This window comes from Lepus europaeus, chromosome 20, assembly GCF_033115175.1.
Source record: "Lepus europaeus isolate LE1 chromosome 20, mLepTim1.pri, whole genome shotgun sequence".
Lineage (NCBI taxonomy): Eukaryota > Metazoa > Chordata > Mammalia > Lagomorpha > Leporidae > Lepus > Lepus europaeus.
In genome coordinates this window covers 5,805,742-5,828,899 of record NC_084846.1, presented here as the reverse complement: position 1 = coordinate 5,828,899, position 23,158 = coordinate 5,805,742, and the positions used below count along the sequence as shown (strand labels likewise).

The 23,158-nt window shown below is 64.2% G+C and overlaps 2 protein-coding genes across 2 annotated transcripts; both read left to right on the top strand.

Moving 5' to 3' along the window:
* The first annotated feature begins 176 nt into the window (after positions 1–176).
* ODAD3 (outer dynein arm docking complex subunit 3) lies at positions 177–8,393 on the top strand. The gene is made up of 13 exons (XM_062178573.1): positions 177–521; positions 2,116–2,237; positions 2,315–2,392; positions 4,452–4,622; positions 4,696–4,797; positions 4,901–5,026; positions 5,214–5,336; positions 5,578–5,730; positions 6,936–7,096; positions 7,181–7,337; positions 7,663–7,818; positions 8,033–8,117; positions 8,237–8,393. The coding sequence occupies exons 1-13, from the start codon at positions 257–259 to the stop codon at positions 8,353–8,355; spliced, it is 1,818 nt and encodes a 605-aa protein (XP_062034557.1). The 5' UTR covers positions 177–256; the 3' UTR covers positions 8,356–8,393.
* Positions 8,394–9,007: 614 nt separating this feature from the next.
* RGL3 (ral guanine nucleotide dissociation stimulator like 3) lies at positions 9,008–21,685 on the top strand. The gene is made up of 19 exons (XM_062178660.1): positions 9,008–9,050; positions 9,357–9,470; positions 10,009–10,232; positions 10,398–10,451; positions 10,588–10,802; positions 14,304–14,434; positions 14,519–14,734; positions 14,984–15,087; positions 15,177–15,261; positions 15,556–15,609; positions 15,690–15,776; positions 15,968–16,000; positions 17,634–17,755; positions 19,047–19,142; positions 19,238–19,306; positions 19,391–19,487; positions 20,009–20,146; positions 20,238–20,352; positions 21,208–21,685. Exons 1-19 carry the CDS (start codon positions 9,018–9,020, stop codon positions 21,324–21,326), a joined length of 2,106 nt encoding a protein of 701 aa, XP_062034644.1. The 5' UTR covers positions 9,008–9,017; the 3' UTR covers positions 21,327–21,685.
* Positions 21,686–23,158: the final 1,473 nt, after the last annotated feature.

The following is a 23,158-nucleotide window of genomic DNA, read 5'->3' as shown; positions in this document are numbered from 1 at the left end:
CTTCTGCCACGCCCCCTCCGCGGACTCTCCGCCAATGGGAGCGGTGGCTTGGGAAAGCGGTGGTCTCCATGGGAACACTGCAGGGAGGCGGGGTGGCGGTTGCCTAGCAACCGGGAGATGCTGCGAGGCCCCGCCAAGCGGTCAGAAAGCGCATTCCCACTGCCCGAGGAGTCCCAGCTGACCGCTCCGGCACAGGGGCGACTGACCCGGCCGCCCCGCTGACCCCCTCCCGGGGACCCTGGTCCCCCACCCAGTCATGACGTCTGCCCTGTGCCTGGCGGCCTCTGCCAATGCCCTGAGTGCCCAGGAGCAGGCCCTGACGGCCACTTCCAAGGCCAGGGCCAGTAAGTATTCGGTCAAGGACAGCAGGTCTCCCACCAAGCGGGGCCACCCGCGCGGTCAGGGTGTGGCACAGGCCTGGCCCGCGCACCGTTCCAAGTCGGCCTCCCTGCGCTCCGGGGCGCTGAACCCCAATGTGCAGTCCCAGGTGCTGGAGCTCCAGAAGAAGATACAGCTGCTAGGTAAGCCGGCTGCGGCCAGCGAGCTTCCGGGGGCAGCGGCTCCTACTTGTTGTTGCTTCTTCCGAGTTCAGATCCTGGCTCTGGGGCCAGCGGGTGAAGCCGCCGTGGGTTTGAGCCCCGGCGGCTCTGCTTCCAATCCAGCTCCCTGCTAATGTGGCTGGGAAAGCGGCAGAAGATGGCCCAAGTGCTTGGGCCCCTCACCCACCTGGGCGACCCGGATGGAGCTCCTGGCTCCTGGATTCAGCCTGGATCAGCCTTAGGAAGTGAACCAGTGGATGAAAAGTCTCTCTCTCTCTCTCTCTCTCTCTCTCTCTCTCTCTCTCTGACTCTGTCTTTCAAATAAACAAATCCTTAACCAAAAAACAGACACAAGTCCTGGCTGTGCGTTGCGGCTGCTTGCCCGTGAGCAGTGAAGAGGCGCCAGCCTGCCTGTTTTCCCATCTGTGAAATGGGCTGTGAGAGGTGGCTGGCACCTCGTTGGGGTCTCCACAGTGCATGCTTCCGGTTCTCCGTGGACGAGTTTTCACCTCCAGGGCCCACCGGGTGATGTCTGGGGACGTCTGACTGTCACACTGTTGCTGGCGGGGGGTGGGGGGCGGCTGCTGGCCCAGGCGGCGGCCACTGTGGCCATCTGGGGAGTGAACCAGCAGATGGAAGACCTCTCTCCATCTCTCCATCTCTTCCTGTCACTCTGTCTTTCAAATAAGTAAGTAAATCTTAAAACAATATTTTTTTATTTGAGAAGAGCTTCAGGGAGAGAGAGAGAGAGAGAGGTCTTCCATCCGCTGGTTCCCTCCCCAGATGGCCACCGTGGCCGGAGCTGGGCCAGGCTGACTGCAGGAGCCAGGAGCTTCATCCGGGTCTCCTACATGGGTGGCAGGGTCCAAGCACTTGGGCCATCTTCTGCTGCTTTCCCAAGCCCGTTAGCAGGGAGCTGGATCAGAAGTGGAGCAGCCGGGACGTGAACCAGTGCTCATATGGGATGCAGCGTCACAGGCAGCAGCTTTACCCTCTGCACCTCATCGCCCACCCCCAAACACTTTTTTAAAAAGATGATCTGCACAGCTGTTGTGTGGGAGCGTGTGGGAAGCTGCTTTGACTTTGAGCAGTGTATCAGCTTGAGCCTCAGTCTTCTTGCCTGGGCAGTGGGTGTGCTATGCACCTGTTGGCGCATGGAATTGGACACTTGGAAAGCTCTCATCCAGCACATAATAAATGCTCCAGTTGAAGTTTTTTTTTAATTTATTTTATTTATTTGAAAGGCAGAGTTACAGAGAGAGGGAGAGACAGAGAGGTCTTCCATCCGCTGGTTCACTCCCCAAAAAGCCACAACGGCTGGAGCTGGGTTGATCTGAAGCCAGGAGCTTCTTCAGGTCTCCCCCCTGGGTGCAGGGCCCTAGCACTTGGGGGCCGTCTTCCACTGCTTTCCCAGGGCATTCGCAGGGAGCTGCACTGAGTGCCGGGCTCACAGGTGGCAGCTGAACCCGCCTGGCCGGAACACCAGCCCCTGACGTGTTGTGCCAACTCAGCTGCCGATTGCAGCAGGCTCCGACCCACGCCACTCCCTCATCGGCGCCCCCCACCTGCCCCCCAGATTGTGACCGGAAGGCCTTTGAGGAGAGCTCCCAGTGGAACATCAACAAAAACCAGGATGTCATCCACCAGCTCCGGGAGGAGACCAAGGCGCTACAGCTCCAGCTGTCGGACCTGCTGCAGGTGCGGGGGCGGGGCGGGGTGGGGGAGGGGCAGGGAGGTGGCGGGCAGGGGGTCACCGTGGGCCCGGCCCCTTGCAGGGAGATGAGAAGGTGGTCCAGGCAGTGATGCAGGAATGGAAGGCAGAGCGGCCCTACCTGCAGAAGAGGACGTGCCAGGTCTGTGCCCCCCCCAGCCCCACCCTCGCCAGAGCCCCCCCACAGCTGCCCGTCGCCCACTGGTTCACTTGATTCCGCAGTGACGTTGGAGGAGGGTGTTTGGTGTTTGAAACGATTTATTTAGGGGCTGGCAGGTGAAGCCGGCATCCCATACGGGCTGCAGTTGGAGTCCGGGCTGCTCCACTTCGGTTCCAGCTCCCTGCCAATGCGCCCGGGAAGGCAGCAGAGGATGGGCCATTTCCTGGGGCACCTGCCAGCCACCTAGGAGACCCAGATGGAGCTCCTGGGTCCTGGCTTTGGCCTGGCCCAGCCCTGGGCTTTGCAGCTATTTGGGGACTGAACCAGTGGATAGAAGATATTCTCTCTCTCTCTCTTTTTTCATTTGGTAACTCTGTCTTTCAAAGAACTATGTCTTTTTTTAATATTTATTTATTTGAAAGCGTTGGGAGAGGGAGAGGGAGAGGGAGAGGTCGGGGTCGGGGTCTTCCATCCACTTGTTCACTCCCCAAGTGGCTGCCATGACCAGAGCTGGGCCAGTCCGAAGCCAGGACCCAGGAGCCTCCTCCAGGTCTCCCACGCTGGTTCAGGGACCCAAGCACTTGGGCCATCTTCTACTGCTTTCCCAGGCCGTAACATAGAGCTGGATCAGAAGTAGAGCAGCTGGGACTCGAACTGGCGCCCGTTTGGGATGCCAGCACTGCAAGTGGTGGCTTTACCCGCTATGCCACAGCGCCGGCCCCAAGAACCATGTCTAAGTTCGTCTGGGCCATCACCCCCTGCCTCCCAGGCACGTTAGCAGGAGGGTGGGGCATGGGTGTCCCACATAGCTTCCTGACCACACCGCACACGGTGGGTTTTCCATCGGGAGTAAGAGAAGCAGAAGCAGGGTTCTTCGGGGGTGGGGGGCTTGGCCGGGAGGACGGACATCGTCCACGGGGAAGATGCTTCGGCCGCCCTAGGACCAAAGTGGCTTGGGAAACCGGGGACACAGAACAGAGAGAAAACAAAGAGAAACGGGCTGCAGGAGGGAGAGAAGGGGACATTGAAGATGGGGCCGGGGCTTGAAGCTCGAGGGCCTGAGCCGAGACAGAGACCACGGGAGAAGTCCAGGCTTGGGGCCCGCCCGGTCGCTCCCTCCTGGCCTTGCTGGTTCGCAGTGCCTGGGGCGGCCTCTAGAGGGCGCCGTGCGAACGGCCGGAGGAGCCCGCAGCTGGAGGCCGGTGCTGTTTGGTTATGTTCAGCGCAAAGTCGGCTCTTAATCCTAAGGTTCAGTCTATGGAGGTCCCCAAACCGGTGGATATGGGCAGGAAGGAGAGTCCGGGGTCTCTCTCCCCAAAGGCAGAGGAGATGGGGCACACAGGGAGGTGGGTGGTAAATTGGAGATGAGCGGCAGACAGCCAGGCCAGGTGGTCCCCCAGGGGCAGGGGAGGAGGTGTTTGGCCCTAAGGTTAGAGGCCCCCCCTTGTGACATGATGCAGCAGGGTAAGTGGCTGCCTGCAGCGCTGGCATCCCATTACAAGCACTGGTTCTAATCCCGGCTGCTCCACTTCCGATCCATCTCCCTGGGAAAGCAGCAGGTGATGGCCCAAGTGCCTGGGTCCCTGCACCTGCACGGGAGACCCAGATGGAGCTCCAGGCTCCTGGCTTCAGCATCGCCCAGCCCTGGCCATTGTGGCCATTCTGGGAGTAAACCAGCACCTTTCTCTCTTTGTAACTCTTTGTAAATGATTTTTAAAAACTATGCCAGGTTAGGATGCCCAGGTCCTACCGGCTCCTGTCTCCAGCCTCCTGCCAGTGCAGACTCTGGAAGGCGGCAGTGATGGCTCGAATCATTGGGTTCCAGGGCTGCTTCCTGGTCTCCCGCCTTCAACCAGCTCACCTGTGGCTACTGTGGGCATCTGGGGGAATGAACCAGGGGGCAGGAGCTCTGTGCGCGTGGCCGTCTGTATCTGTGTCTCAGAGGGGCCGGGGGCGGGAGGGAGGGAGGGAGAACCCGACGACGGCCGCCCGGTGGACCAGGTGCGGGGTTCAGGCCCCTCCCTCTCGCCCCGCCCCGCAGCAAGCCCTGGAGCACCTGGACCGCCGGCTGAGCGAGAAGGTGAAGCAGCTCAACGCCGCGCGCCACCAGGTGTCGCTGCGGCAGAAGTGGCTGGAGGAGCTCCAACTGCGCCACAGCCTGCGCCAGCTGGAGCTGACCGACGCGCAGGACAGCAACACGGAGGTGGCCAAGGTGAGGCCGGGGAGCCCCGGGGTGGGGGTCGGGGTGGGGGTGGGGGAGCGGGCTCAACCCTGCCTCCCGTCAGACCGTGCGCAACCTGGAGAACCGGCTGGAGAAGGCGCGGATGAAGGCGCAGGAGGCGGAACACATGACCAAGGTGTACACGCGGCTCAAGGAGTACCTGCAGGTGGGGGCCGGGACGGCGCGGGGGGCGGGGGCGGGGGCGGGGGCGGGGCGGGGCCGCTCGGCCGGCCGGGGGCAGCAGCCACAGGCCCCCACCGCCGCCCCAGGAGGAGAGCCTCCACATGGGCAGCCGGTTGGACTCCATGGAGGCGGAGGTGGTGAAGACCAAGCAGGAGCTGGAGGAGCTGCACGTGGTCAACCAGGAGGCCCTCAACGCCCGGGACATCGCCAAGGTGCCAGCCTGGTCGGGGGCGGGGGACGGGGGGAGGGGTCCTGCTCAGCCGCCGTGGCCTCCCGCCCCCCCCGCCCCCGCCCCCGCCGCAGCGTGCACTGGGCTGACTCTGGCCCAGCTGTCCGGGCCGGGGGCCCGCGGCTGCCGCTGCGACCGGCCCGCTTGTCCTCCCCGCGCGCGTGGCCCAGAATCAGCTGCAGTACCTGGAGGAGACCGTGCTGCGGGAGCGCAAGAAACGCGAGCGCTACATCAGCGACTGCAAGAAGCGCGCCGAGGAGAGGAAGCTACAGAACGAACGCATGGAGCGGAAGGTGGGCGCCGCCGCGAGGCGCTCCGGCCCTTCCCGCCCCGCCCACCTGCTTCGGCCCCGCCCCTCCGCGCTGGCTCTGTGCGGCCGCCTCCCACGCAAACCTCATGGAGAGGCCCCCGCTGCCTACCTGGCCCCTCCGGAACCCTCCGCCAGCTTCCGCCCTAGCCCACCCCTCCCTCCGTCCCCGGCCGGGCCGGGCCCGGTGAGCTGACCCTGGCCTTGACCTCCCCCCCTCCGGGCAGACCCAGCGCGAGCACCTGCTGCTGCAGTCGGAGGACACCATCCAGGAGGGCCATAGCGGGAAGGGCGAGGAGCTGCGGCGGCGCTGGAGCATGTACCAGATGGAGCTGATCTTCGGCAAGGTCAAGGACGCCACGGGCGCCGCCGAAACGCACGTGAGTGCGGCCGCACCCTCACCCGCGCCTCATCAGTTAGACCAGCCCCTTCCCCCTCCAGCTGCCGCCCCGCTGCCCGTTCACAGCAAAACCCGCAGGAGCCAACCCCACTTGCTGTCTACACTCGCTGTCTGTCTACACTCGCTGTCTTTCCCGCTGGTATCAGACCCCTTAGGACCATCCTCAGACACTGGGCCCTGCTTTATCCAGGATCCACAGGGCCCCAGCCTAGAGTCTGTCTCTTGGGTGCTCTCCCAGGCCGCCTACTCCTAGTGAGCCCAGGTTCTCTGGGGCGCAGAGTCCCCCGCCCCTCCCCCAGTCGGCGCAGTGCTGGGACCCAGGCAGTATGCAGACTCCCACACAAGCCCTGGCGAGAAGCCCCCCCCAGAAGTGGCCCCTTGGTGTTGGAGAACGACAACCCTGGCTGCTGCTGCTGCCCCCACACGCTGGCTTTGGCCGACTCAAGTTCTGTGTAGGAAGGTGCTTCGAAAAACTCGTAGAAAATGGAAGTAGAAGTTTGTTTTGGTGCCAGAAGTTTCGAAATCTGTGCAGGGCGGGCATGTCGCCGACATCCACCTCTCGCGCCTGACCTGGGCTTCCTGCTAACGAGTCGCTCAAGTACTTGGGTTCCTGTCGCCAAGAAGGACCAATACATATATATAAAAATTCAAACAGAAGAGAATGAAATTATGCCTAGTTTTTTTTTAAAAAAGATTTACCACTGGTTCAGTCCCCAAATGGCCGCAATGGCTGGAGCTGCGCCGATCCGAAGCCAGGAACCAGGAGCTTCTTCCGGGTCTCCCACGCAGGTGCAGGGGCCCAAGGACTTGGGCCATCTTCCACTGCTTTCCCAGGCCACAGCAGAGAGCTGGACCGGAAGTGGAGCAGCCGGGACTTGAACCGGCACCCACGTGGGATGCGGGCACTGCAGGTGGAGGCTTAACCTGCTACGCCACAGCGCCAACCCCAGATCTGCTTTTTGTCTTTTTTTTTTTTTTACAATATGCATTTTCCACGAGCTTTTCTTGAAGACTTAGCTATAGACAAGAAAGAACCCCCCCTCCCAAAAAAAAAAAGGTCAGGGCGGCAGGATCCAGGCAGCCCAGCCCCCGAGGTCCCTGTGCAAATGGCCGGCGGGGCCGCGTGTGCCGCGCGCGGGCAGGGGCGCGGAGCGCGTCGTGGCTCTGACCCCCGGCGGCCCGCAGTCGGTGGTGCGGCGCTTCCTGGCCCAGAGCGACACCTTCGCGCAGCTGCAGGCGCTCAAGAGCGAGAACGAGCAGACGCTGGGGACGCTGAGGCAGGAGAAGCAGAGGCTGCAGCGGGAGTTCGAGAACCTCAAGTACTCGGGCGAGGCCGTGCTGGTGAGGTGAGGCGCGGGCGCCCGTGTCGGGGGAGGGGGGCGCCGTGCGGGCTCGGCCCCGCCGCGCAGCGACCTCCCGGCTCCCCGCAGCCAGCAGAAGCTGCAGGCCGACATGCAGGGCCGCCTCCAGGCCGAGGAGCAGCGGCGAGGCGAGGCGCAGGGGCAGCTGGAGCGCACCTTGCGGGCCATGCAGACCGCCAAGGAGTGCTTGGAGCACCTGGCCGCCAAGCTGGACCACGTCACCCTGGTAGGCCCCGCCCCCAGGAGGAAGCCACGCCCCCTAGGAAAGACCCCCCCCCCCCTTCTCCAAAAGGTCCAGGACTTCGGAGACTTTGTCCCGCCTGGAGCCCACCCCCCAAAAAAAAAGCCTTGGAGACCCCGCTCCTGCCCTGCGGCGGCCCGAGCCACAGGCCGTCCCCACCACGACCTCCCTCGAGTTACTAGCGACCCCTCCTCCAAGGGACCTGTCCCCACCCTTCTCTTGCCATTTCCCAAGCGCAGAGCCCCCCACCGCGCCCTGCCCCCCCAGAGGCCCCGCCCCTGGCTGACCCGGCTCCGCCCCCGGGCCGCAGGAGGACGGGCGCCTGGCGGGGAAGGAGTTGGACCCCAAGGCCGCCGACTATCTGCCCAGCCTGCTGGGCCTCGTGGAGGAGAAGCTACTGAAAGTGCAGAAGCAGCTGAGCAGCCACGACATCCCGGAGCTGCTGCGGCACATCGCCGCCCACGAGGTGGCCCGGGACCGCGGGGAGAAGCCGGGGGGAGGGGCCGAGGGCGTGGCTGGGGGCGGGGACCAGGGGGCCCACCCAGAGCCCAGAGGGGGGCATCCGCTGGGAGGGGGGCGTGGCTCCGAAGGGCGGGGGGACGGGTCGGAAGGGGTCTTCCGCAGTCTCCGCCCCGCTCACACCCCCTCCGCCCTGTCCCCGCTTCCCCGCGCCCGCTCAGTTCTACACCACCTTGGAGGGGAACCTGCCCCAGTACAACACCCGCATCCCCCTGCCCCTAGCCGGCTCCAAGGACAAGTACTTCGGTCAGTACAGGCGGGTAGGGGGTGGGGCGGGTGCAGGCTGGGAGGGGGAGACGTGAGGCTGCTCCCTCATCGCCCCCCCCTCCGTGTGCCTCCGCCCCCCGCCCCCCCCCCCCCGCCAGACGAAGAGGAGAGCGAGGACGAGGACAACGACGTGGTGACCCGCGCTTCGCTCAAGATGCGCTCCCAGAAACTCGTGGAAACCCGCAGCAAGAAGCGCAGCCGTCCGCGGAGGTCCTAGACGCGCCTGCGCGCCCACCCGGCGCCGCCCAGGCCCCTCGGGAGCCCCCTGCCCCCGGCCCCTCTGAGCCCAGCCTCAGGATCGGCGGGGGCCTCTTCCACGGCCGGACGAGGCCCAGACAGGGAGCAGAGCAGGCCTGCGCGCCCGGAGAGGAAGGGGCCCAGGCGCAGGTTCCCACGGTCGGTCTCAGCCGGCGGGTCGGCGCCGCCGGCCATGGGGCAATAAAGGTCACGGACCAGCCAGGCTCGCGGGCTTTCCCGTTTCTGCACGGCTCACATGCGGTTGCCCCGGGGACCTGATGGCTGCCCTGCACGGGGGACGCAGAGAGGGTCCCTGTGGCCCAGCCAGAGGGACGGGAGACGCCCCCACTGCTGGGGCAGACACGGGACCGGCCCCTCCCTCGTTCCACGTATCAGCTCCCGCACACCTGGGGACGGAGGTGTCCTGGCCAGTCGGGGCAATCATCAAGCACTTTGCTGGGGTTGGCGCGGGCTCTGGGGTCCACCTGGGGGCATCCGAGAGCCGTGGGTCCACCCACTGGGCCCCGCCTGGCGCACCCAGCCGCCCCGCCCCTCCCGGCCAGCTACGGCGCACCGCCACTGCCCACTGCCCGCTGCTCCTTCCGCCTCATTCGGCGGCGGCGCCACGGAGCTGGACGGGCCATGGAGCGGACAGCGGGCAGGGAGCTCGCCCTGGTAAGGGGGGCGACGACCCAGGGCCCCCACATCCCTGGTGACCTCCCCCTCCCCCAGAAACTCCAGGTGCGCGCCCCGCGGGCCCTGCCCTGGAGTCCCCACCTGGGGCACTCAGTGATGCGTGTCTGGTTGGACTTCAGGGGTGGGGGCGGGAGTCTCAGCGCACGTTCGGGGAAGGGGCTGGAGACAATCCGTGCGCCTGGACCCAAGTCCCAAAGACCCTGGCCCGGAAGCGCTGAGCAGGAAGGCCCGGCTGGCGAGCCAGACGGTCCCCATGGCGCGCCCTGAGCCCCTCTCCGCGTCCAGGCGCCGCTGCAGGACTGGGGCGAGGAGACCGAGGACGGCGCGGTGTACAGCGTCTCCCTGCGCCGGCAGCTCAGTCAGCGCCTGAGCCCGGGGGAGGCGCCTGGGGGCGGCCAGGTGAGGAAGGCGTGCGCGGGAGGCGCGGGGAGCCCACCGGGCGAGGGTGGGGCTGCGCGCAGAGGCCCGGGAGCGCGGAGCTGAGCGCAGAGCTGGGGCGAGGGGGCCCGGTGAGCTCGGGCCTCCAGGTGCAGCGGGGCTTGGAGGGAGGGCGGGGCTTGGAGGCGGCCAGGTGAGTGGGGTGGAGTCAGGTATGGCCGCTTCCCGCGTGGGACCTGGGGGCGCTGAGGGTAGAGCTGACGGTGGGGTCTAGGGAAGCCAAGGTGTAGCCAAGGGAGGAGGGGTGGAGTCCGGAAGCGGCCAGGTAGGACAGGTGTGGCGAAGGCAGCTGGGAGGGGGGCCTGGGAGGACGGAGGTGTCCGGGGTGGGTCTCAGGGGTCATTTGTGGGCGGGGCTAAGCCACACCTCCGAGGAGGGCGGGGCTGTAGAGAAATGGACCGGAGGAGATTCCAGAGCCGGGCTTTCACGGGGCAGGAAGAGTGCCCCCGGGACCACTCCTGACTTCTCACGGCCGCCCCCGCCCCCGCCCCCGCCCCAGCCCCGCACCGAGCTGGCCGACTCTTTCCTCCATTACCGCACGAGCAAGGTGCGCGCGCTGCGGGCGGCGCGCCTGGAGCGGCTGGTCCACGAGCTGGTGTCTGGAGACCGCGAGCAGGACCCGGGCTTCGTGCCGGCCTTCCTGGCCACCCACCGGGCTTTCGTGCCCACTGGCCGCGTGCTGCACTTCCTGCTGCCGCCGCCGCCGCCGCCCCCACCTCCCGGGTCAGTAGCCACCCCCAGACCCCACCTGGGCGCGCCCCCACCTCCTCAGCTTGGGAACCAGGAAACACGCCCCCCGCCCCCTGCCCCCCGCCCCCCGCCCCCCGCCCCCCGCCCTGGGGAGCTCCTCCGCGTCACCGTTTGATTGGAGAGGGGGCTTTTTTCCAGGATAGAAATGAAGAAGACACAGGCACAAGATCTGTGCTTCAACAAGAACCTGAGGTTGGCACCCCATGGGGGCGGGCGCTGGGGGGCTGGCGGTCAAAGGTCACTGACCAGGCCAAGGGCTGGAAGGTCAAGGCAGGGGGGTACAGAGGCCTGGGCCTGGCTCTGAGCCCCGCCCTGCCCCTCTGGCCAGAGCTGTGGTGTCCCTGCTGGGCTCCTGGCTGCGGGACCACCCCCAGGACTTCCGGGAACCCCCAGCCTACTCCAACCTGGGCAGCGTCCAGGTCTTTCTGAGCTGGGCAGCCCCAGGGAGTCCCGAGGCCCGGGAAGCAGAGAAGCTTCGAGAAGATTTTTTGGAGGAAGCCGAGGGGGAGCAGGAGGAAGAGGAGCAGCCCCAGAGGTGGGCAGGTGAGGGTATGGGGAACCGGGGGTGTTCTTTTTCTGCTTGTATTTGAGCGGCAGAGAGAGGGAGGGAGAGGGAGGCAGAGAGAGGTCTCCCATCCACTGGTCCATTTTCCAAACTCCTACAGCGCCTGGGCCAGGCTGAAGCCAGGAGCCCAGAAACCAGCCTGGTTCTTCTGTGGGGGTGACAAGGGCAGCACCTGCCGCCTCCCAGGGTGGGCACTAGCAGGAAGCTGGAGTTGGAAGCGGCGTCAGAGCCCAGGCGAGTGGGCATCGGATGCAGGGGCCCGGGTAGCATCCTAACCCCTGCACCAAATGGTCCGAGAAGGCCTTTCCTGCAAGCACCCCCCCCCAGTGTCTGCCCCCTCCTCCTCCTCAGAGCTACAGGGTTTACACAAGGTTTTAGCTCCTTCTGAACCTTAGTTTGCCCACCTGTAAGTGGCAGATAACAAGAGCCACTGCTGTGGCGTAGCAGGTAAAGCCACCGCCCGCAGTGCCAACATCCCATAGGGGCACCGGTTTGAGTCCTGGCTGCTCCACTTCCGATCCAGCTCCCTGCTAATGCGCCTGGGAAGGCAATGGAGGAAGGCCCGAGTGCTTAGGTCCCCGCACCCGCGTGGGAGACCCGGATGCTCTCTGTATCACTATGCTTTTCAAATAAACTAAATGAACTAAAGTGAATAAAATAACAGTTTCTGGACCCCCCAGGCAGAGTGCTTCTGGGGTCCCACAGATCTTTGTGTGACACATGTCCTGTGCACCTGTCACACCTGCAAATGTCTTTCTCAAATTCTTCCCACAAAATTATTCTCACACCCGGAGTCCTCCCGGGCTGCCTCTTTTTTTTCCTCATTGTGCTCAACGCCCTGCCTTCCTTTCTCGGTTTCTGGCTGCCGCTCCCCTCTGGAGTTCGCCCGAGGCTTGTGCCCGACTCTGTCCCCCGGGCAGGCACGAGAGGGATCAGAGAGGGATCAGTGGAGGGAGTCATTGCATCCTGCTTACGAAGGCTCATCTTCCCCCATCTGTGTCTGATCTGATCCTATCTCATCAGCATCCATATCCCTAATCCACTTCCTCTAATCCGAGGATTAGAGCGGCCACTTTTCTCTCCCGTTTCCAAAGTGGCTGCCCGCTTCTCTGTCTCTCGTGAGAAAGAGAAAATCTCAGGTGCTTGTGTATTTATGTCCCTTCTCTTCTTCTTGTTATGAAAGCTCTTTTTTTTTTTTTTTTTTTGGACAGGCAGAGTGGACAGTGAGAGAGAGACAGAGAGAAAGGTCTTCCTTTGCCGTTGGTTCACCCTCCAATGGCCGCTGTGGCCAGCGCACTGCGCTGATCTGAAGGCAGGAGCCAGGTGCTTCTCCTGGTCTCCCATGGGGTGCAGGGCCCAAGCACTTGGGCCATCCTCCACTGCACTCCTGGGCCACAGCAGAGAGCTGGCCTGGAAGAGGGGCAACCGGGACAGGATCGGTGCCCTGACCAGGACCAGAACCCGGTGTGCCGGCGCCGCAAGGCAGAGATTAGCCTAGTGAGCCGCGGCGCTGGCCGAAAGCTCTTTGTGTTAAAGATTTATTTATTTGAAAGGCAGTTGGTGGGGTGGTGGGAGAGACGGAGAGGGAGGTCTTCCATCCACTCATTCACTCCCCACATGGCCACACCGACCGGGGTTGGGTCAGGCCAAAGCCAGCAACAAGGTGTTTCACTGGGTCTCCCACACGGGTGCAGGGGCCCAAGGACTTGGCCATCTTCCTCTGCTTTCCCAGTCTACAGCAGGGAGCTGGATCGGAAGTGGAGCAGCCGGGTCTTGAACGGGTGCCCATATGGGATGCTGGCACTGCAGGCCAGGGCATTAACCCGCTGCGCCACAGCACCGGCCCCCCTTCCTTTTGTTTTAAAGATCCATTTTTTTCTAAAGAGAGAGAGAGAGAGAGAGCGCTTCCATCCACTGGTTCACTTCCCAAATGTCCCCAGTGGCCAAGGGCTGGTCCTGGTCTAAGCCAGAAGCCTGGAGCTCCATCCTGGTCTCCCACAGGCAGGGCCCAAGCACTCAGACCATCTGCCGCTGCTTTCCCAAGCACATTAGCAGGGGGCTGGCTCAGAAATGGAGCAGCCTAGAAGATGGCCCAAGTGCTTGGGCCCCTGCACCTGCGTGGGAGATCTGGATGGAGCTCCTGGCTCCTGGCTTTGGATCGGCACAGCTCCGGCAATTGCGGCCATCTGGGGAGTGAACCAGCTGATGGAAGACCTCTCTCTCTCTCTCTGCCCCTCTGTGACTCTACCTTTTAAATAAATAAATAAATGTTTAAAAAGAAAAAGTAATGGAGCAGCCAAGACTCGAGCCGTCACTCGGATGTGGGATTCCGATGTTGCAGCGGCTTTGCTAACGGTACCCCCACGCCGCCCGCGACGGCCTTTGCCTTCTGCTCAATGCAATCAACAGGAACCTGAGGAGCACTTCCCGTCCTCCTGGACTTCTCTGAGTGGAGCTTGTTCCGGCTCCATCGCGGCTGTCAGGTGCAGGGTTCCGGCCGGATGCGAGTCAACATCTTGTCCAACGCCCACTTCTCAAAACCGATATTTGGCGATGCCAGCCGTCCTCATTCCAAATGAAAGGGAGAAAATTAAACAGGCTTGACAAAGCTAATTTAAAAGATTAATATGGTTACATAACCACCGGGGGAAGAAGAGGAAGTGGAAGTCAATCATCCGACAGTCTTTTTTTTTTTTTTTTTTTTTGCCTTCTTCATGCCTCATTAGGACGAATGGAGAAGGCACCCAGGGCTGTTAGCTGCACCTGCTGTAGCATCACGGACAGCCGGCGATGCGGGGCAAGTTGTGCTGATGTACAGATAACACCATAGGGGCCCACACCCCCTACAATACCGGCATCCCACATCAGAGGCCGGGTCACGTCCCGGCTGCTCCACTTCCCATCCAGCTCTCTGCTGCGGCCTGGGAAAGCAGCAGAAGGTGGCCCAAGTGCCTGGGCCCCTGCACCTGCGTAGGAAACCTGGATGGAGCTCTTGGCTCCTGGCTCCAGCCTGGCTCAGCCCTGGCTGTTGTAGCCATTTGGGGGAGTGGCCCCAGAGAAGGAAGATCTGTCTGGCTCTCCCACTCTCTGTGTGTCACTCTCCATTTCAAATAAATCCTTTTTTTTTTTTTTAAGATTTATTTTACTTGAGAGAGTTACACAGAGAGAGGAGAGGCAGAGAGTGAGAGGTCTTCCATCCACTGGTTCACTCCCCAGATGGTCGCAATGGCCGGAGCTGCGCCGATCCGAAGCCAGGAGCCAGCAGCTCCATCCGGGTCTCCCACGTGGGTGCAGGGGCCCAAAGACTTGGGCCATCTTCCACTGCTTTCCCAGGCCACAGCAGAGAGCTGGATCGGAAGTGGAGCAGCTGGGACTCGAACCAGCTTCCACATGGAAGGCCGGCACTGCAGGCGGCAACTTTACCCGATAAGTCACAGCGCAGGCCCCTCAAACTTGCCATCTTTTAACTTCCCTGTAAGGTTCGGGACTCCCCAGCCCAGACCCCACGGAGGACAGCGGGGCCGGGGAGGAGGGGCTCGTGTCGGAAGGTCCTGACCTGCTGGACTTCGGCGTGGACGAGGTGGCCGAACAGCTGACCCTTATGGATGTGGTGAGGACCCAGGCCCGGGGCGGGGCGGTGGGGGAGGTGGGCGGGTCCCGGCGAGCGCAGACCCCACCCCCTGCCCTGGCCCAGGACCTCTTCCAGCGCGTGCGGCCCTTCGAGTGCCTGGGCTCCGTGTGGTCGCAGCGGGACCGGCCGGGGGCGGCAGGCGTCGCCCCCACTGTGCGCGCCACCGTGGCGCAGTTCAACCTGGTGACCGGCTGCGTGTTGGGCTCGGTGCTCGGGGCGCCGGGCCTGGCTGCCCCGCAGAGGGCGCGGCGCATCGAGAAGTGGATCCGCATCGCACAGGTGTGTGCGGGGGGCGGGGCCGCGGGAGCAGGTGCGGCCAAGAGAGGAGTGTGGGGGTGGCAGGGGCCGTGGGATGCCGGGCGGGCCTCGGGGGTAAGAGGGTGAGTGTGGGGGTGATGGGGTAAGAACAGGGTGGGTGGGATCCCCGCAGAGACTGGGTGGGGGCGGGGCAGGAGGAAGAGGAGGACACATGAGCAGGCCAGTGGGTGGTGCGCAGGGCTCTGACCCTCGCCTCCGCGGGCCCCGCAGCGCTGCCGGGAGCTGCGTGACTTCTCGGCGCTGCGGGCCATCCTGTCGGCGCTGCAGTCCAACCCCATCTACCGGCTCAAGCGCAGCTGGGGCGCAGTGAGCAGGTGAGGCCGGGCCGCGGGGGGGTGGGGAGAGTGCGGGGCCTGGGGAGGGCGCACCTGACCCGCGGCCGCGCCCCCTCCTGCCGCCCCAGGGAGCCCCTGTCCACGTTCCGGAAGCTCTCGCAGATCTTCTCGGACGAGAACAACCACATCAGCTGCAGGGAGATTCTCTCCCAGGTACGCGGGCGCCGACCCCCCGCGGCCGGCACAGCTGCACCTGCACCCTGTCTGTGGCCCTAATCCCAATCAGGTTCTGGCCCTTTAATTTTTGCTATGAGACAGAAGTTGCCATTCACTGGTTCCCTCCCCAAATGCCTGCAAAAGCCAGGAGCTCCATCCGGGTCTCCCACGGGGCAGGCAGGGTCCCCAGCACGGGCCCTGACTCCTGAAAGCTGGAGGAGGGGGTGGCCCTGGGACATGGCCCCTGAGGGTGGGTCGGCGGCGAACCCAGGGTCTCTCTCTCCCGCCCAGGAGGAGGCTGCGCAGGGGCCCCTGGAGGACCCGGACCCGGGCAGCCTGAGCTTGGTGAGCCATTGGGTTTGGGACCCCTGGAGGGGGGGGTGGCGGTGATGATGGCCCGGTGACTGGCGCCTGGTGGGTTGCAGAAGCCGCCCCCAGGCCCCGTCCCCTACCTCGGCACCTTCCTCACCGACCTGCTCATGCTGGACACGGCCCTGCCGGACACCGTGGAGGTCTGACTGACCCCTGACCTTGACTCCTGACCCCTCCCCCCATTCCACTTACCCCCAGCGCAGTGGGCCTCCTGACTGCCATCCCCGACCCTGACCCCAGCCCCGTTAGCAAAGTGGGGCTCCTCCCAACCCCAGCCCCTGACCTTGGCTGACCCCTGGCCTGGAAACTCAAGTTCAGCCTTTGCCTCCAGGGGGATCTTATCAACTTTGAGAAGAGGAGAAAGGTGAGCGGGGGTGGGTGTGGGTGAGGGGTCTGAGGGCGGAGGCAGGGCTGGGGTGGGTGTCTGAGGGCTGAGGTGGGTGTCTGAGGGTGGAGGCAGGGCTGGGGTGGGTGTCAGAGGGCGGAGGCAGGGCTGGGGTGGGTGTCAGAGGGCGGAGGCAGGGCTGGGGTGGGTGTCTGAGGGCAGAGGCAGGGCTGGGCTGGGTGTCTGAGGGCTGGGGTAGGTGTCTGAGGGCTGGGGTGGGTGTCTGAGGGCGGAGGCAGGGCTGGGGTGGGTGTCTGAGGGCAGAGGCAGGGCTGGGGTGGGTGTCAGAGGGCGGAGGCAGGGCTGGGGTGGGTGTCTGAGGGCGGAGGCAGGGCTGGGGTGGGTGTCTGAGGGTGGAGGCAGGGCTGGGGTGGGTGTCAGAGGGCGGAGGCAGGGCTGGGGTGGGTGTCTGAGGGCTGGGGTAGGTGTCTGAGGGCTGGGGTGGGTGTCTGAGGGCGGAGGCAGGGCTGGGGTGGGTGTCTGAGGGCAGAGGCAGGGCTGGGCTGGGTGTCTGAGGGCTGGGGTAGGTGTCTGAGGGCTGGGGTGGGTGTCTGAGGGCGGAGGCAGGGCTGGGGTGGGTGTCTGAGGGCAGAGGCAGGGCTGGGGTGGGTGTCAGAGGGCGGAGGCAGGGCTGGGGTGGGTGTCTGAGGGTGGAGGCAGGGCTGGGGTGGGTGTCTGAGGGCAGAGGCAGGGCTGGGCTGGGTGTCTGAGGGCTGGGGTAGGTGTCTGAGGGCTGGGGTGGGTGTCTGAGGGCGGAGGCAGGGCTGGGGTGGGTGTCTGAGGGCAGAGGCAGGGCTGGGGTGGGTGTCAGAGGGCGGAGGCAGGGCTGGGGTGGGTGTCTGAGGGTGGAGGCAGGGCTGGGGTGGGTGTCAGAGGGCGGAGGCAGGGCTGGGGTGGGTGTCAGAGGGCGGAGGCAGGGCTGGGGTGGGTGTCAGAGGGCGGAGGCAGGGCTGGGGTGGGTGTCTGAGGGTGGAGGCAGGGCTGGGGTGGGTGTCAGAGGGCGGAGGCAGGGCTGGGGTGGGTGTCAGAGGGCGGAGGCAGGGCTGGGGTGGGTGTCAGAGGGCGGAGGCAGGGCTGGGGTGGGTGTCTGAGGGCAGAGGCAGGGCTGCGCTGGGTGTCTGAGGGCTGGGGTAGGTGTCTGAGGGCTGGGGTGGGTGTCTGAGGGCGGAGGCAGGGCTGGGGTGGGTGTCTGAGGGCAGAGGCAGGGCTGGGGTGGGTGTCAGAGGGCGGAGGCAGGGCTGGGGTGGGTGTCTGAGGGCGGAGGCAGGGCTGGGGTGGGTGTCTGAGGGCAGAGGCAGGGCTGGGGTGGGTGTCTGAGGGCGGAGGCAGGGCTGGGGTGGGTGTCTGAGGATGGAGGCAGGGCTGGGGTGGGTGTCTGAGGGCGGAGGCAGGGCTGGGGTGGGTGTCTGAGGGCAGAGGTGGGTGTGGGTGTGGGTGTCTGAGGGCGGAGGCAGGGCTGGGCTGGGTGTCTGAGGGCTGGGGTAGGTGTCTGAGGGCTGGGGTGGGTGTGGGTGTCTGAGGGCTGGGGTGGGTGTCTGAGGGCGGAGGCAGGGCTGGGGTGGGTGTCTGAGGGTGGAGGCAGGGCAGGCTCTGAGCCCCACCCCCACCCCAGGAGTGGGAGATCCTGGCTCGCATCCAGCAGCTACAGAGGCGCTGTCGGAGCCACAGCCTGAGCCCACGGCCGCCCGTCCTGGCCGCCCTGCGTGCCCAGCGCCAGCTCAGCGAGGAGCAGAGGTGACCCCCCTGTGGCCTGCCCCTCTCCCCACCCTGGATCCCACCGGCCCCATGCAGCCCTCAGCTCCTCCCAAGACCCCCGCTGCAGCCCTGAACCCCTCCCCCCTCCAACCCGTGACCTTGCGAAGTCTCTGCTCTCTCACCTCCAAGCCCAAACTTGACCCTCATTGACCCCAGCCGGCGGTCTGACTGCGACCTTGAACCTGCAGCGGCCATTCAACCCCCAGTGCGTCCTCTCCCTGACCTGTGGTCCTGTCTGACCCACGACCCCGTTCCTGACCCCCGGTTCTGAATAACCGTGTCCAACTTAGACAAACGCTGAATCGGCTGGCCGACTCAACTCTGCCAATTGTTTCATTGTTACAAATTTATTTTTAATTTTTAAAAAGGATTTATTCATTTGAAAGCTAGTGCCACAGAGAGAGAGAGAGAGAGGTCTTCCATCCACTGCTTCACTCCCCAAAGGGCCACAGCAGCCGGGACTGGGCCGTGCTGAAGCCAGGAGCCAGGAGCTCCATCCGGGTCTCCCACGTGGGTGCAGGGCCCAGGCACTGGGGCCGTCCCTTCTGCCTCCCAGGAGCATCAGCAGGGAGCTGGATCAGAAGCGGAGCAGCCGGGGCTGGAACTGGGCCCCGGATGTGAGACACCGTGTAGCGAGCGTGGCCTCACCCGTGGCGCCAGGACACCTGCCTCGGCTCCCTTTCATTTTCTTAAACCCTGACACTCATGGCTGACCTCGACCTTTATTTGACCTTCACCCAAAGTTTGACTCCTCAGTCCCCCCTTAGGAACCCCCACCTGACCTGCCCGTCATCGACTCCCTCCATCTCCTCCCTGGGAAGCCCCTGATGGCTCAGCCACCCCCATGGCCCTGGCCTAACCCTTACTCCCAACTCCCAACTGATTCTGACTTTTTTTTTTTTTTAAAGAATTATTTATTTAAAAGGCAAAGTTATAAGGAGGGAGAATCTGCTGGTTCGCTCCCCAAATGGATGCAACGGCCAGGGCTGGGGTGGGCCAAAGCCAGGAGCCAGGAGCTTCTTCTGGGTCTCCCACGTGGGTGCAGGGGCCCAAGCCCTTGGGCCATCACCTGCTGCTTTCCCAGGCGCCTCAGCAGGGAGCTGGATCGGAAGTGGAGCAGCCGGGACTCGAACCGGCGCCCGTATGGGATGCCAGTGTGACAAGTGGCAGCCTAACCTGCTACAACGCGGGCCCCTGATTCTGACTTTATCTCCCCCCCCCACTGCCCCCTCCCCCGCCCCCACTGTCCATTCTCACGCTGACCCCTCAGCTACCGGATCTCCCGCGTCATCGAGCCCCCGGCCGCCTCCTGCCCCAGCTCCCCGCGTGGCAGGCGCCGCATCAGCCTCACCAAGCGTCTCAGCGCGTGAGTCCCTGGGGGCGACAGCGTGGGAGGGGGGAGCGGGCGCTGCTCCTGGGGCCCAGTCCGGCCTGGACCCCGGTCCCTGTCCCCGTCCTCAGGAAGCTGTCCCGAGAGAAAAGCTCATCGCCTGGTGGGAGTCCCGGGGACCCCTCCTCACCCACGGCCAGGTGAGCGTCCCACAAGGCCAGGCGTAGCAGGGTGGGGGGTCCTGGGGGGCAGCTGCCCCGCTCAGGCTCCGCCCCCTCTCCCAGTCGGTCACCAGGGTCCCCCCCAGCGAGCCCTGGAGTCAAGGACCCTCCTCCTGGCAGCCCCCCAGCCTCGCCAGGGCCCCAGGGCCCCAACACCAAGGTACAGAGGCTCTGTGTGTGTGTGTGTGTGTGTTACCGTGTGGCACCAGGGCTGGGCGGGGTGGGGCACACGGGATGGCAGGGCCAGGTGTGTGCAGGGGGGTGCACCCAGGAGCTGTGAGCATCTCCCTAGCCCCATCTGAGCCACCATCCCCCGAGCCGTCGTCTGCTCAGGTCTGGAGCGCCCCAGGGAGTGCTTGGCCCGGGAGGGGTGATCCGGGCTTGTCCCTGGCAATCGGCATTCTCAGAGGGGCGGGAACGCATGCCTGGAGTGATGGGGCTTGCTCGCTCACACGCTTGGGGGTGCGCTTGAGTGTGTGTACCCCTGGGGGTACAGGGGTCACTCTTGTTGCTGGGAACAGGAGGCCTACGTGGGATCCCACTGGGCTTGTGGCTGCGCGTGCCAGGCCCCGGCACACAGGGCCACGTTAGCATACAGCAAACCTACAGGATACACCGCTGGGAGTGGGGCCCGCTGGGCCCCCAGCCCTCAGCATCGCCCCTGCCCCCCACTGCCTGCAGCCGCCCTGGAGCCCCGACCCGCCAGGCCCCCGTCCTCTGACCTCGGCCCTGAGCCCGGGGCAGCAGCGGGGCTCAGAATCCTGTGTCATCCGCGTCAGCATGGACAACGACCACGGGAACCTGTACCGGAGCATCTTGGTGAGGGGCGGGGCTGGCGGCCTGGGGCGCAGCTGGGGCCCCTTGGGGCTGGGGGCCTCTGGCCCACCCCCTGCCCGCTCCGTCTCTCCAGCTCACGAGCCAGGACAAAGCCCCCAGCGTGCTGCAGCGGGCCCTGCAGAAGCACAGTGCCCCCGAGGCCTGCGCCGGTGACTACCAGCTCTTCCAAGTCCTCCCTGGGGACAAGGGTGAGTGGGGCTGGTTGGGCCCAGGCCAGGGGCGTGCACGGGGAGGCTCTCCTGGCTCGGAGTGAGGGACAGGGGCACCCAAGGCTGGCTTTTTCATTAATTAACATGAAAGGCAGAGTTAGGGCGGGAGAGACAGAGAGGTCTTCCATCCGCTGGTTCACTCCCCAAAAGGCCGCAATGGCCGGAGCTGGGCCTGACCGAAGCCAGGAGCCAGGAGCTCCATCCAGGTCTCCCATGTGGGTGGCAGGGGCCCAAGCACTTAGCACGAAGCTGGAACAGAAGTAGAGCAGCCGGGACTCGAACCGGCGCTCATAATTCTGGGGCGGCGAGATGGTCCAAGGTCAAGTGGGAGAAGCTGATCTGACCTTAAGTTAGTGGCACCTTGAGCTGGGCCAGCCCCAAGTGTCTAAACTTGGGATGGGAGAGGGACAAAGGGCGTGGAACTCAGGGTCGGGGGGTGTGAGGTTGTGGGTGTTGAGGCGGGGGGGAACTGACTGTGCAGACTGCAAGTGGGGAGCCGTCCAAGTTCAGGGCGACAGCACCCTGGCCTGGGTTGGCAGGTGCTGGTGTGGGTGGGGCCGGAAGCTGTTTGGGAGGTGTGGCCTGAGTTTGCCTAAACTTGGGATGCGAATGTCGGGTGCAGGCAGGGGAATGGTGGGCGGTTGCCTGGGCTGGTGGTAGAGACAGGAGTGAGGCGGGAAGCCGCCGAGCGATGGGCGCTGGCTGGAGGACCCAAGGCTGGGCAGCTTCCAGGAGTGGGGGTGGGGGGCGGAAGGCTGGGGGGGGGGTGTCCGTGGGGGAGGGGCAGGAGGTTGTGCGGGCCTCTCACCTCATCCCCGCCCCCCCCCACCCCAGAGCTCCTGATTCCGGACAACGCCAATGTCTTCTATGCCATGAGTCCAGCCTCCCCCGGGGACTTCGTGCTGCGGCGGAGAGAGGCGGCCCGGCACGCACCGTCCCTCTCCCCAGCCTGAGCCGGCCCCGACCTGGCGCTTGTCACCGTGGAGCCGGGGGAGGGTGGGGGGCTTCTCCTGGAACCGTGCTACCCACCCGTCCCTAGTAGAGGCCGGTGCTTGTGCCGTCGGCCTGGCAACACTGCCCCCTAGCGGCTGCAGCCCCTGAATCACAGCTCTTAGCGCAGGGTCTTTATCCCCGGAGGCGTCAGCCCCCAGGGTGGGTGACAGGAGAGAGGGCACAGTCCCAGAAACAGGGAAGGGGGCGTGGCTTCAGAGGCCCGCCCCCTGCCCAGAGCCGTGCACCTGTCGGAGACCCCGAGTGGACGAGAGCAGCCACCACAGCCACGGAGCAGGAGTCCGGGCTGTTCTCTTCGCACCTGTGCGCCCAAGTTCAAGTTCAACAAAAATGCGGGGGGGGGGGGGGGGCGATGGGAGCCCTCAGAAGATGATTGGCTGAGTCACGGCCGGATGCCACAGAGGCCTGCCAGGATTTCCTCCGGGTTTTTCTGGAGTGATAACGGCGCGACTTTTTTGTTATGTGTATCAAAGTGCAAATAAATGGAATTCCACCCCACGGAGAGATGGGCGCATCTCTAGGGGATCGCAGGGAAGGGGTTCGGGTCTCTCGGGTCTCTCGGGGCGGGGATGGGATGAAGGAACACGTGGAAAAGGCAAAACACGCCCGCCCGCTCTGCGCTGGCCATCCCCGAGGGCTTTTCTGTCTCCTTGGGTTCATCTGGGTTCTTTGTGTTCCAAGCGGTTGATTCAAACAGAGAAATGTTTTTTCAAAAAGGGGAGGGGGCTCTGCAGGTAATGAATGCATGGTTTGTGTCATGGAAAAGTCCAGTGGGCCTGGCTTCAGGCACAGTTGGATCCAGGAACTCGAATGATGTCATCAGCACTGTGGTGCTCTTGGCTCAGATTGGCTTGGCCAATGCACCTGTCCACGTCCCCCCACCCCACCCCCTCCATTCCAGTGGCCTTTGGCAATGGTAGAATTTCCCCCCAAAGGAAAAGCCACATTTCTGAGACCCCCCCCCGGGGGGGCTTTACGGCAAGTTCCGGGCTTGCTGCTGGGTGCTGAATGAAGACGTGGTGGGTCACCTTGGTCGGAGGGCTCACGCCAGTCTCCCATGGGCGTGGCAGGAGCCCGAGTGCTTGGGCCATCCTCCACTGCCCTCCCAGGCCACAGCAGAGAGCTGGACTGGAAGAGGAGCAACCGGGACTAGAACCCAGCACCCATATGGGATGCTGGCACTGCAGGCGTAGGATTAACCAAGTGAGCCATGAGGCCGCCCCCGCTCCCCCAAGGACACTTTGATTAGGAATAGCTAGAGCTATATACATCGAGTCATCAAAAGGACAGTAGGTGCCAAAAGTAAAAAAACAGAAAAAAAAAAAAGCCTATTTGTGGTGGCTTAAGGAGGGAAAGTTGCTGTTTTAGGTAGGGTGATCATGGAGGGCTGCATGGAGGAGGTGACACTTTCACAGAGGCCTGAATAAAGTGAAGAGAGAGCGTGGCCAACTTCTATGGCAGGAACCTGAAAAGCCGGGGTTATCCTCACCGGCAATCAGTTTCTTCCCTCCTCCTGGCAAAGAGGCCTCTAGCTACTCCATCTGCCCACCCACTCGCCCAATAGGAAGCTGCGAACTTCAGCTAAAGTCCCAGGATGAAAGCTCATTGGATCCTTTCAAGCCACATGTCCGCCTTGAGCCAATCGCTAGGGGCTCTGGTTAGTCTGCGACAGCGCTGAGCCACGGAGCACCCGTGTCTTCCAGTGGGTGTGTACCTCCGTGCCCCAGCCATTATTTTAAAATCTGTGCCTTGTTTGTAAAATAAAACATCTCAA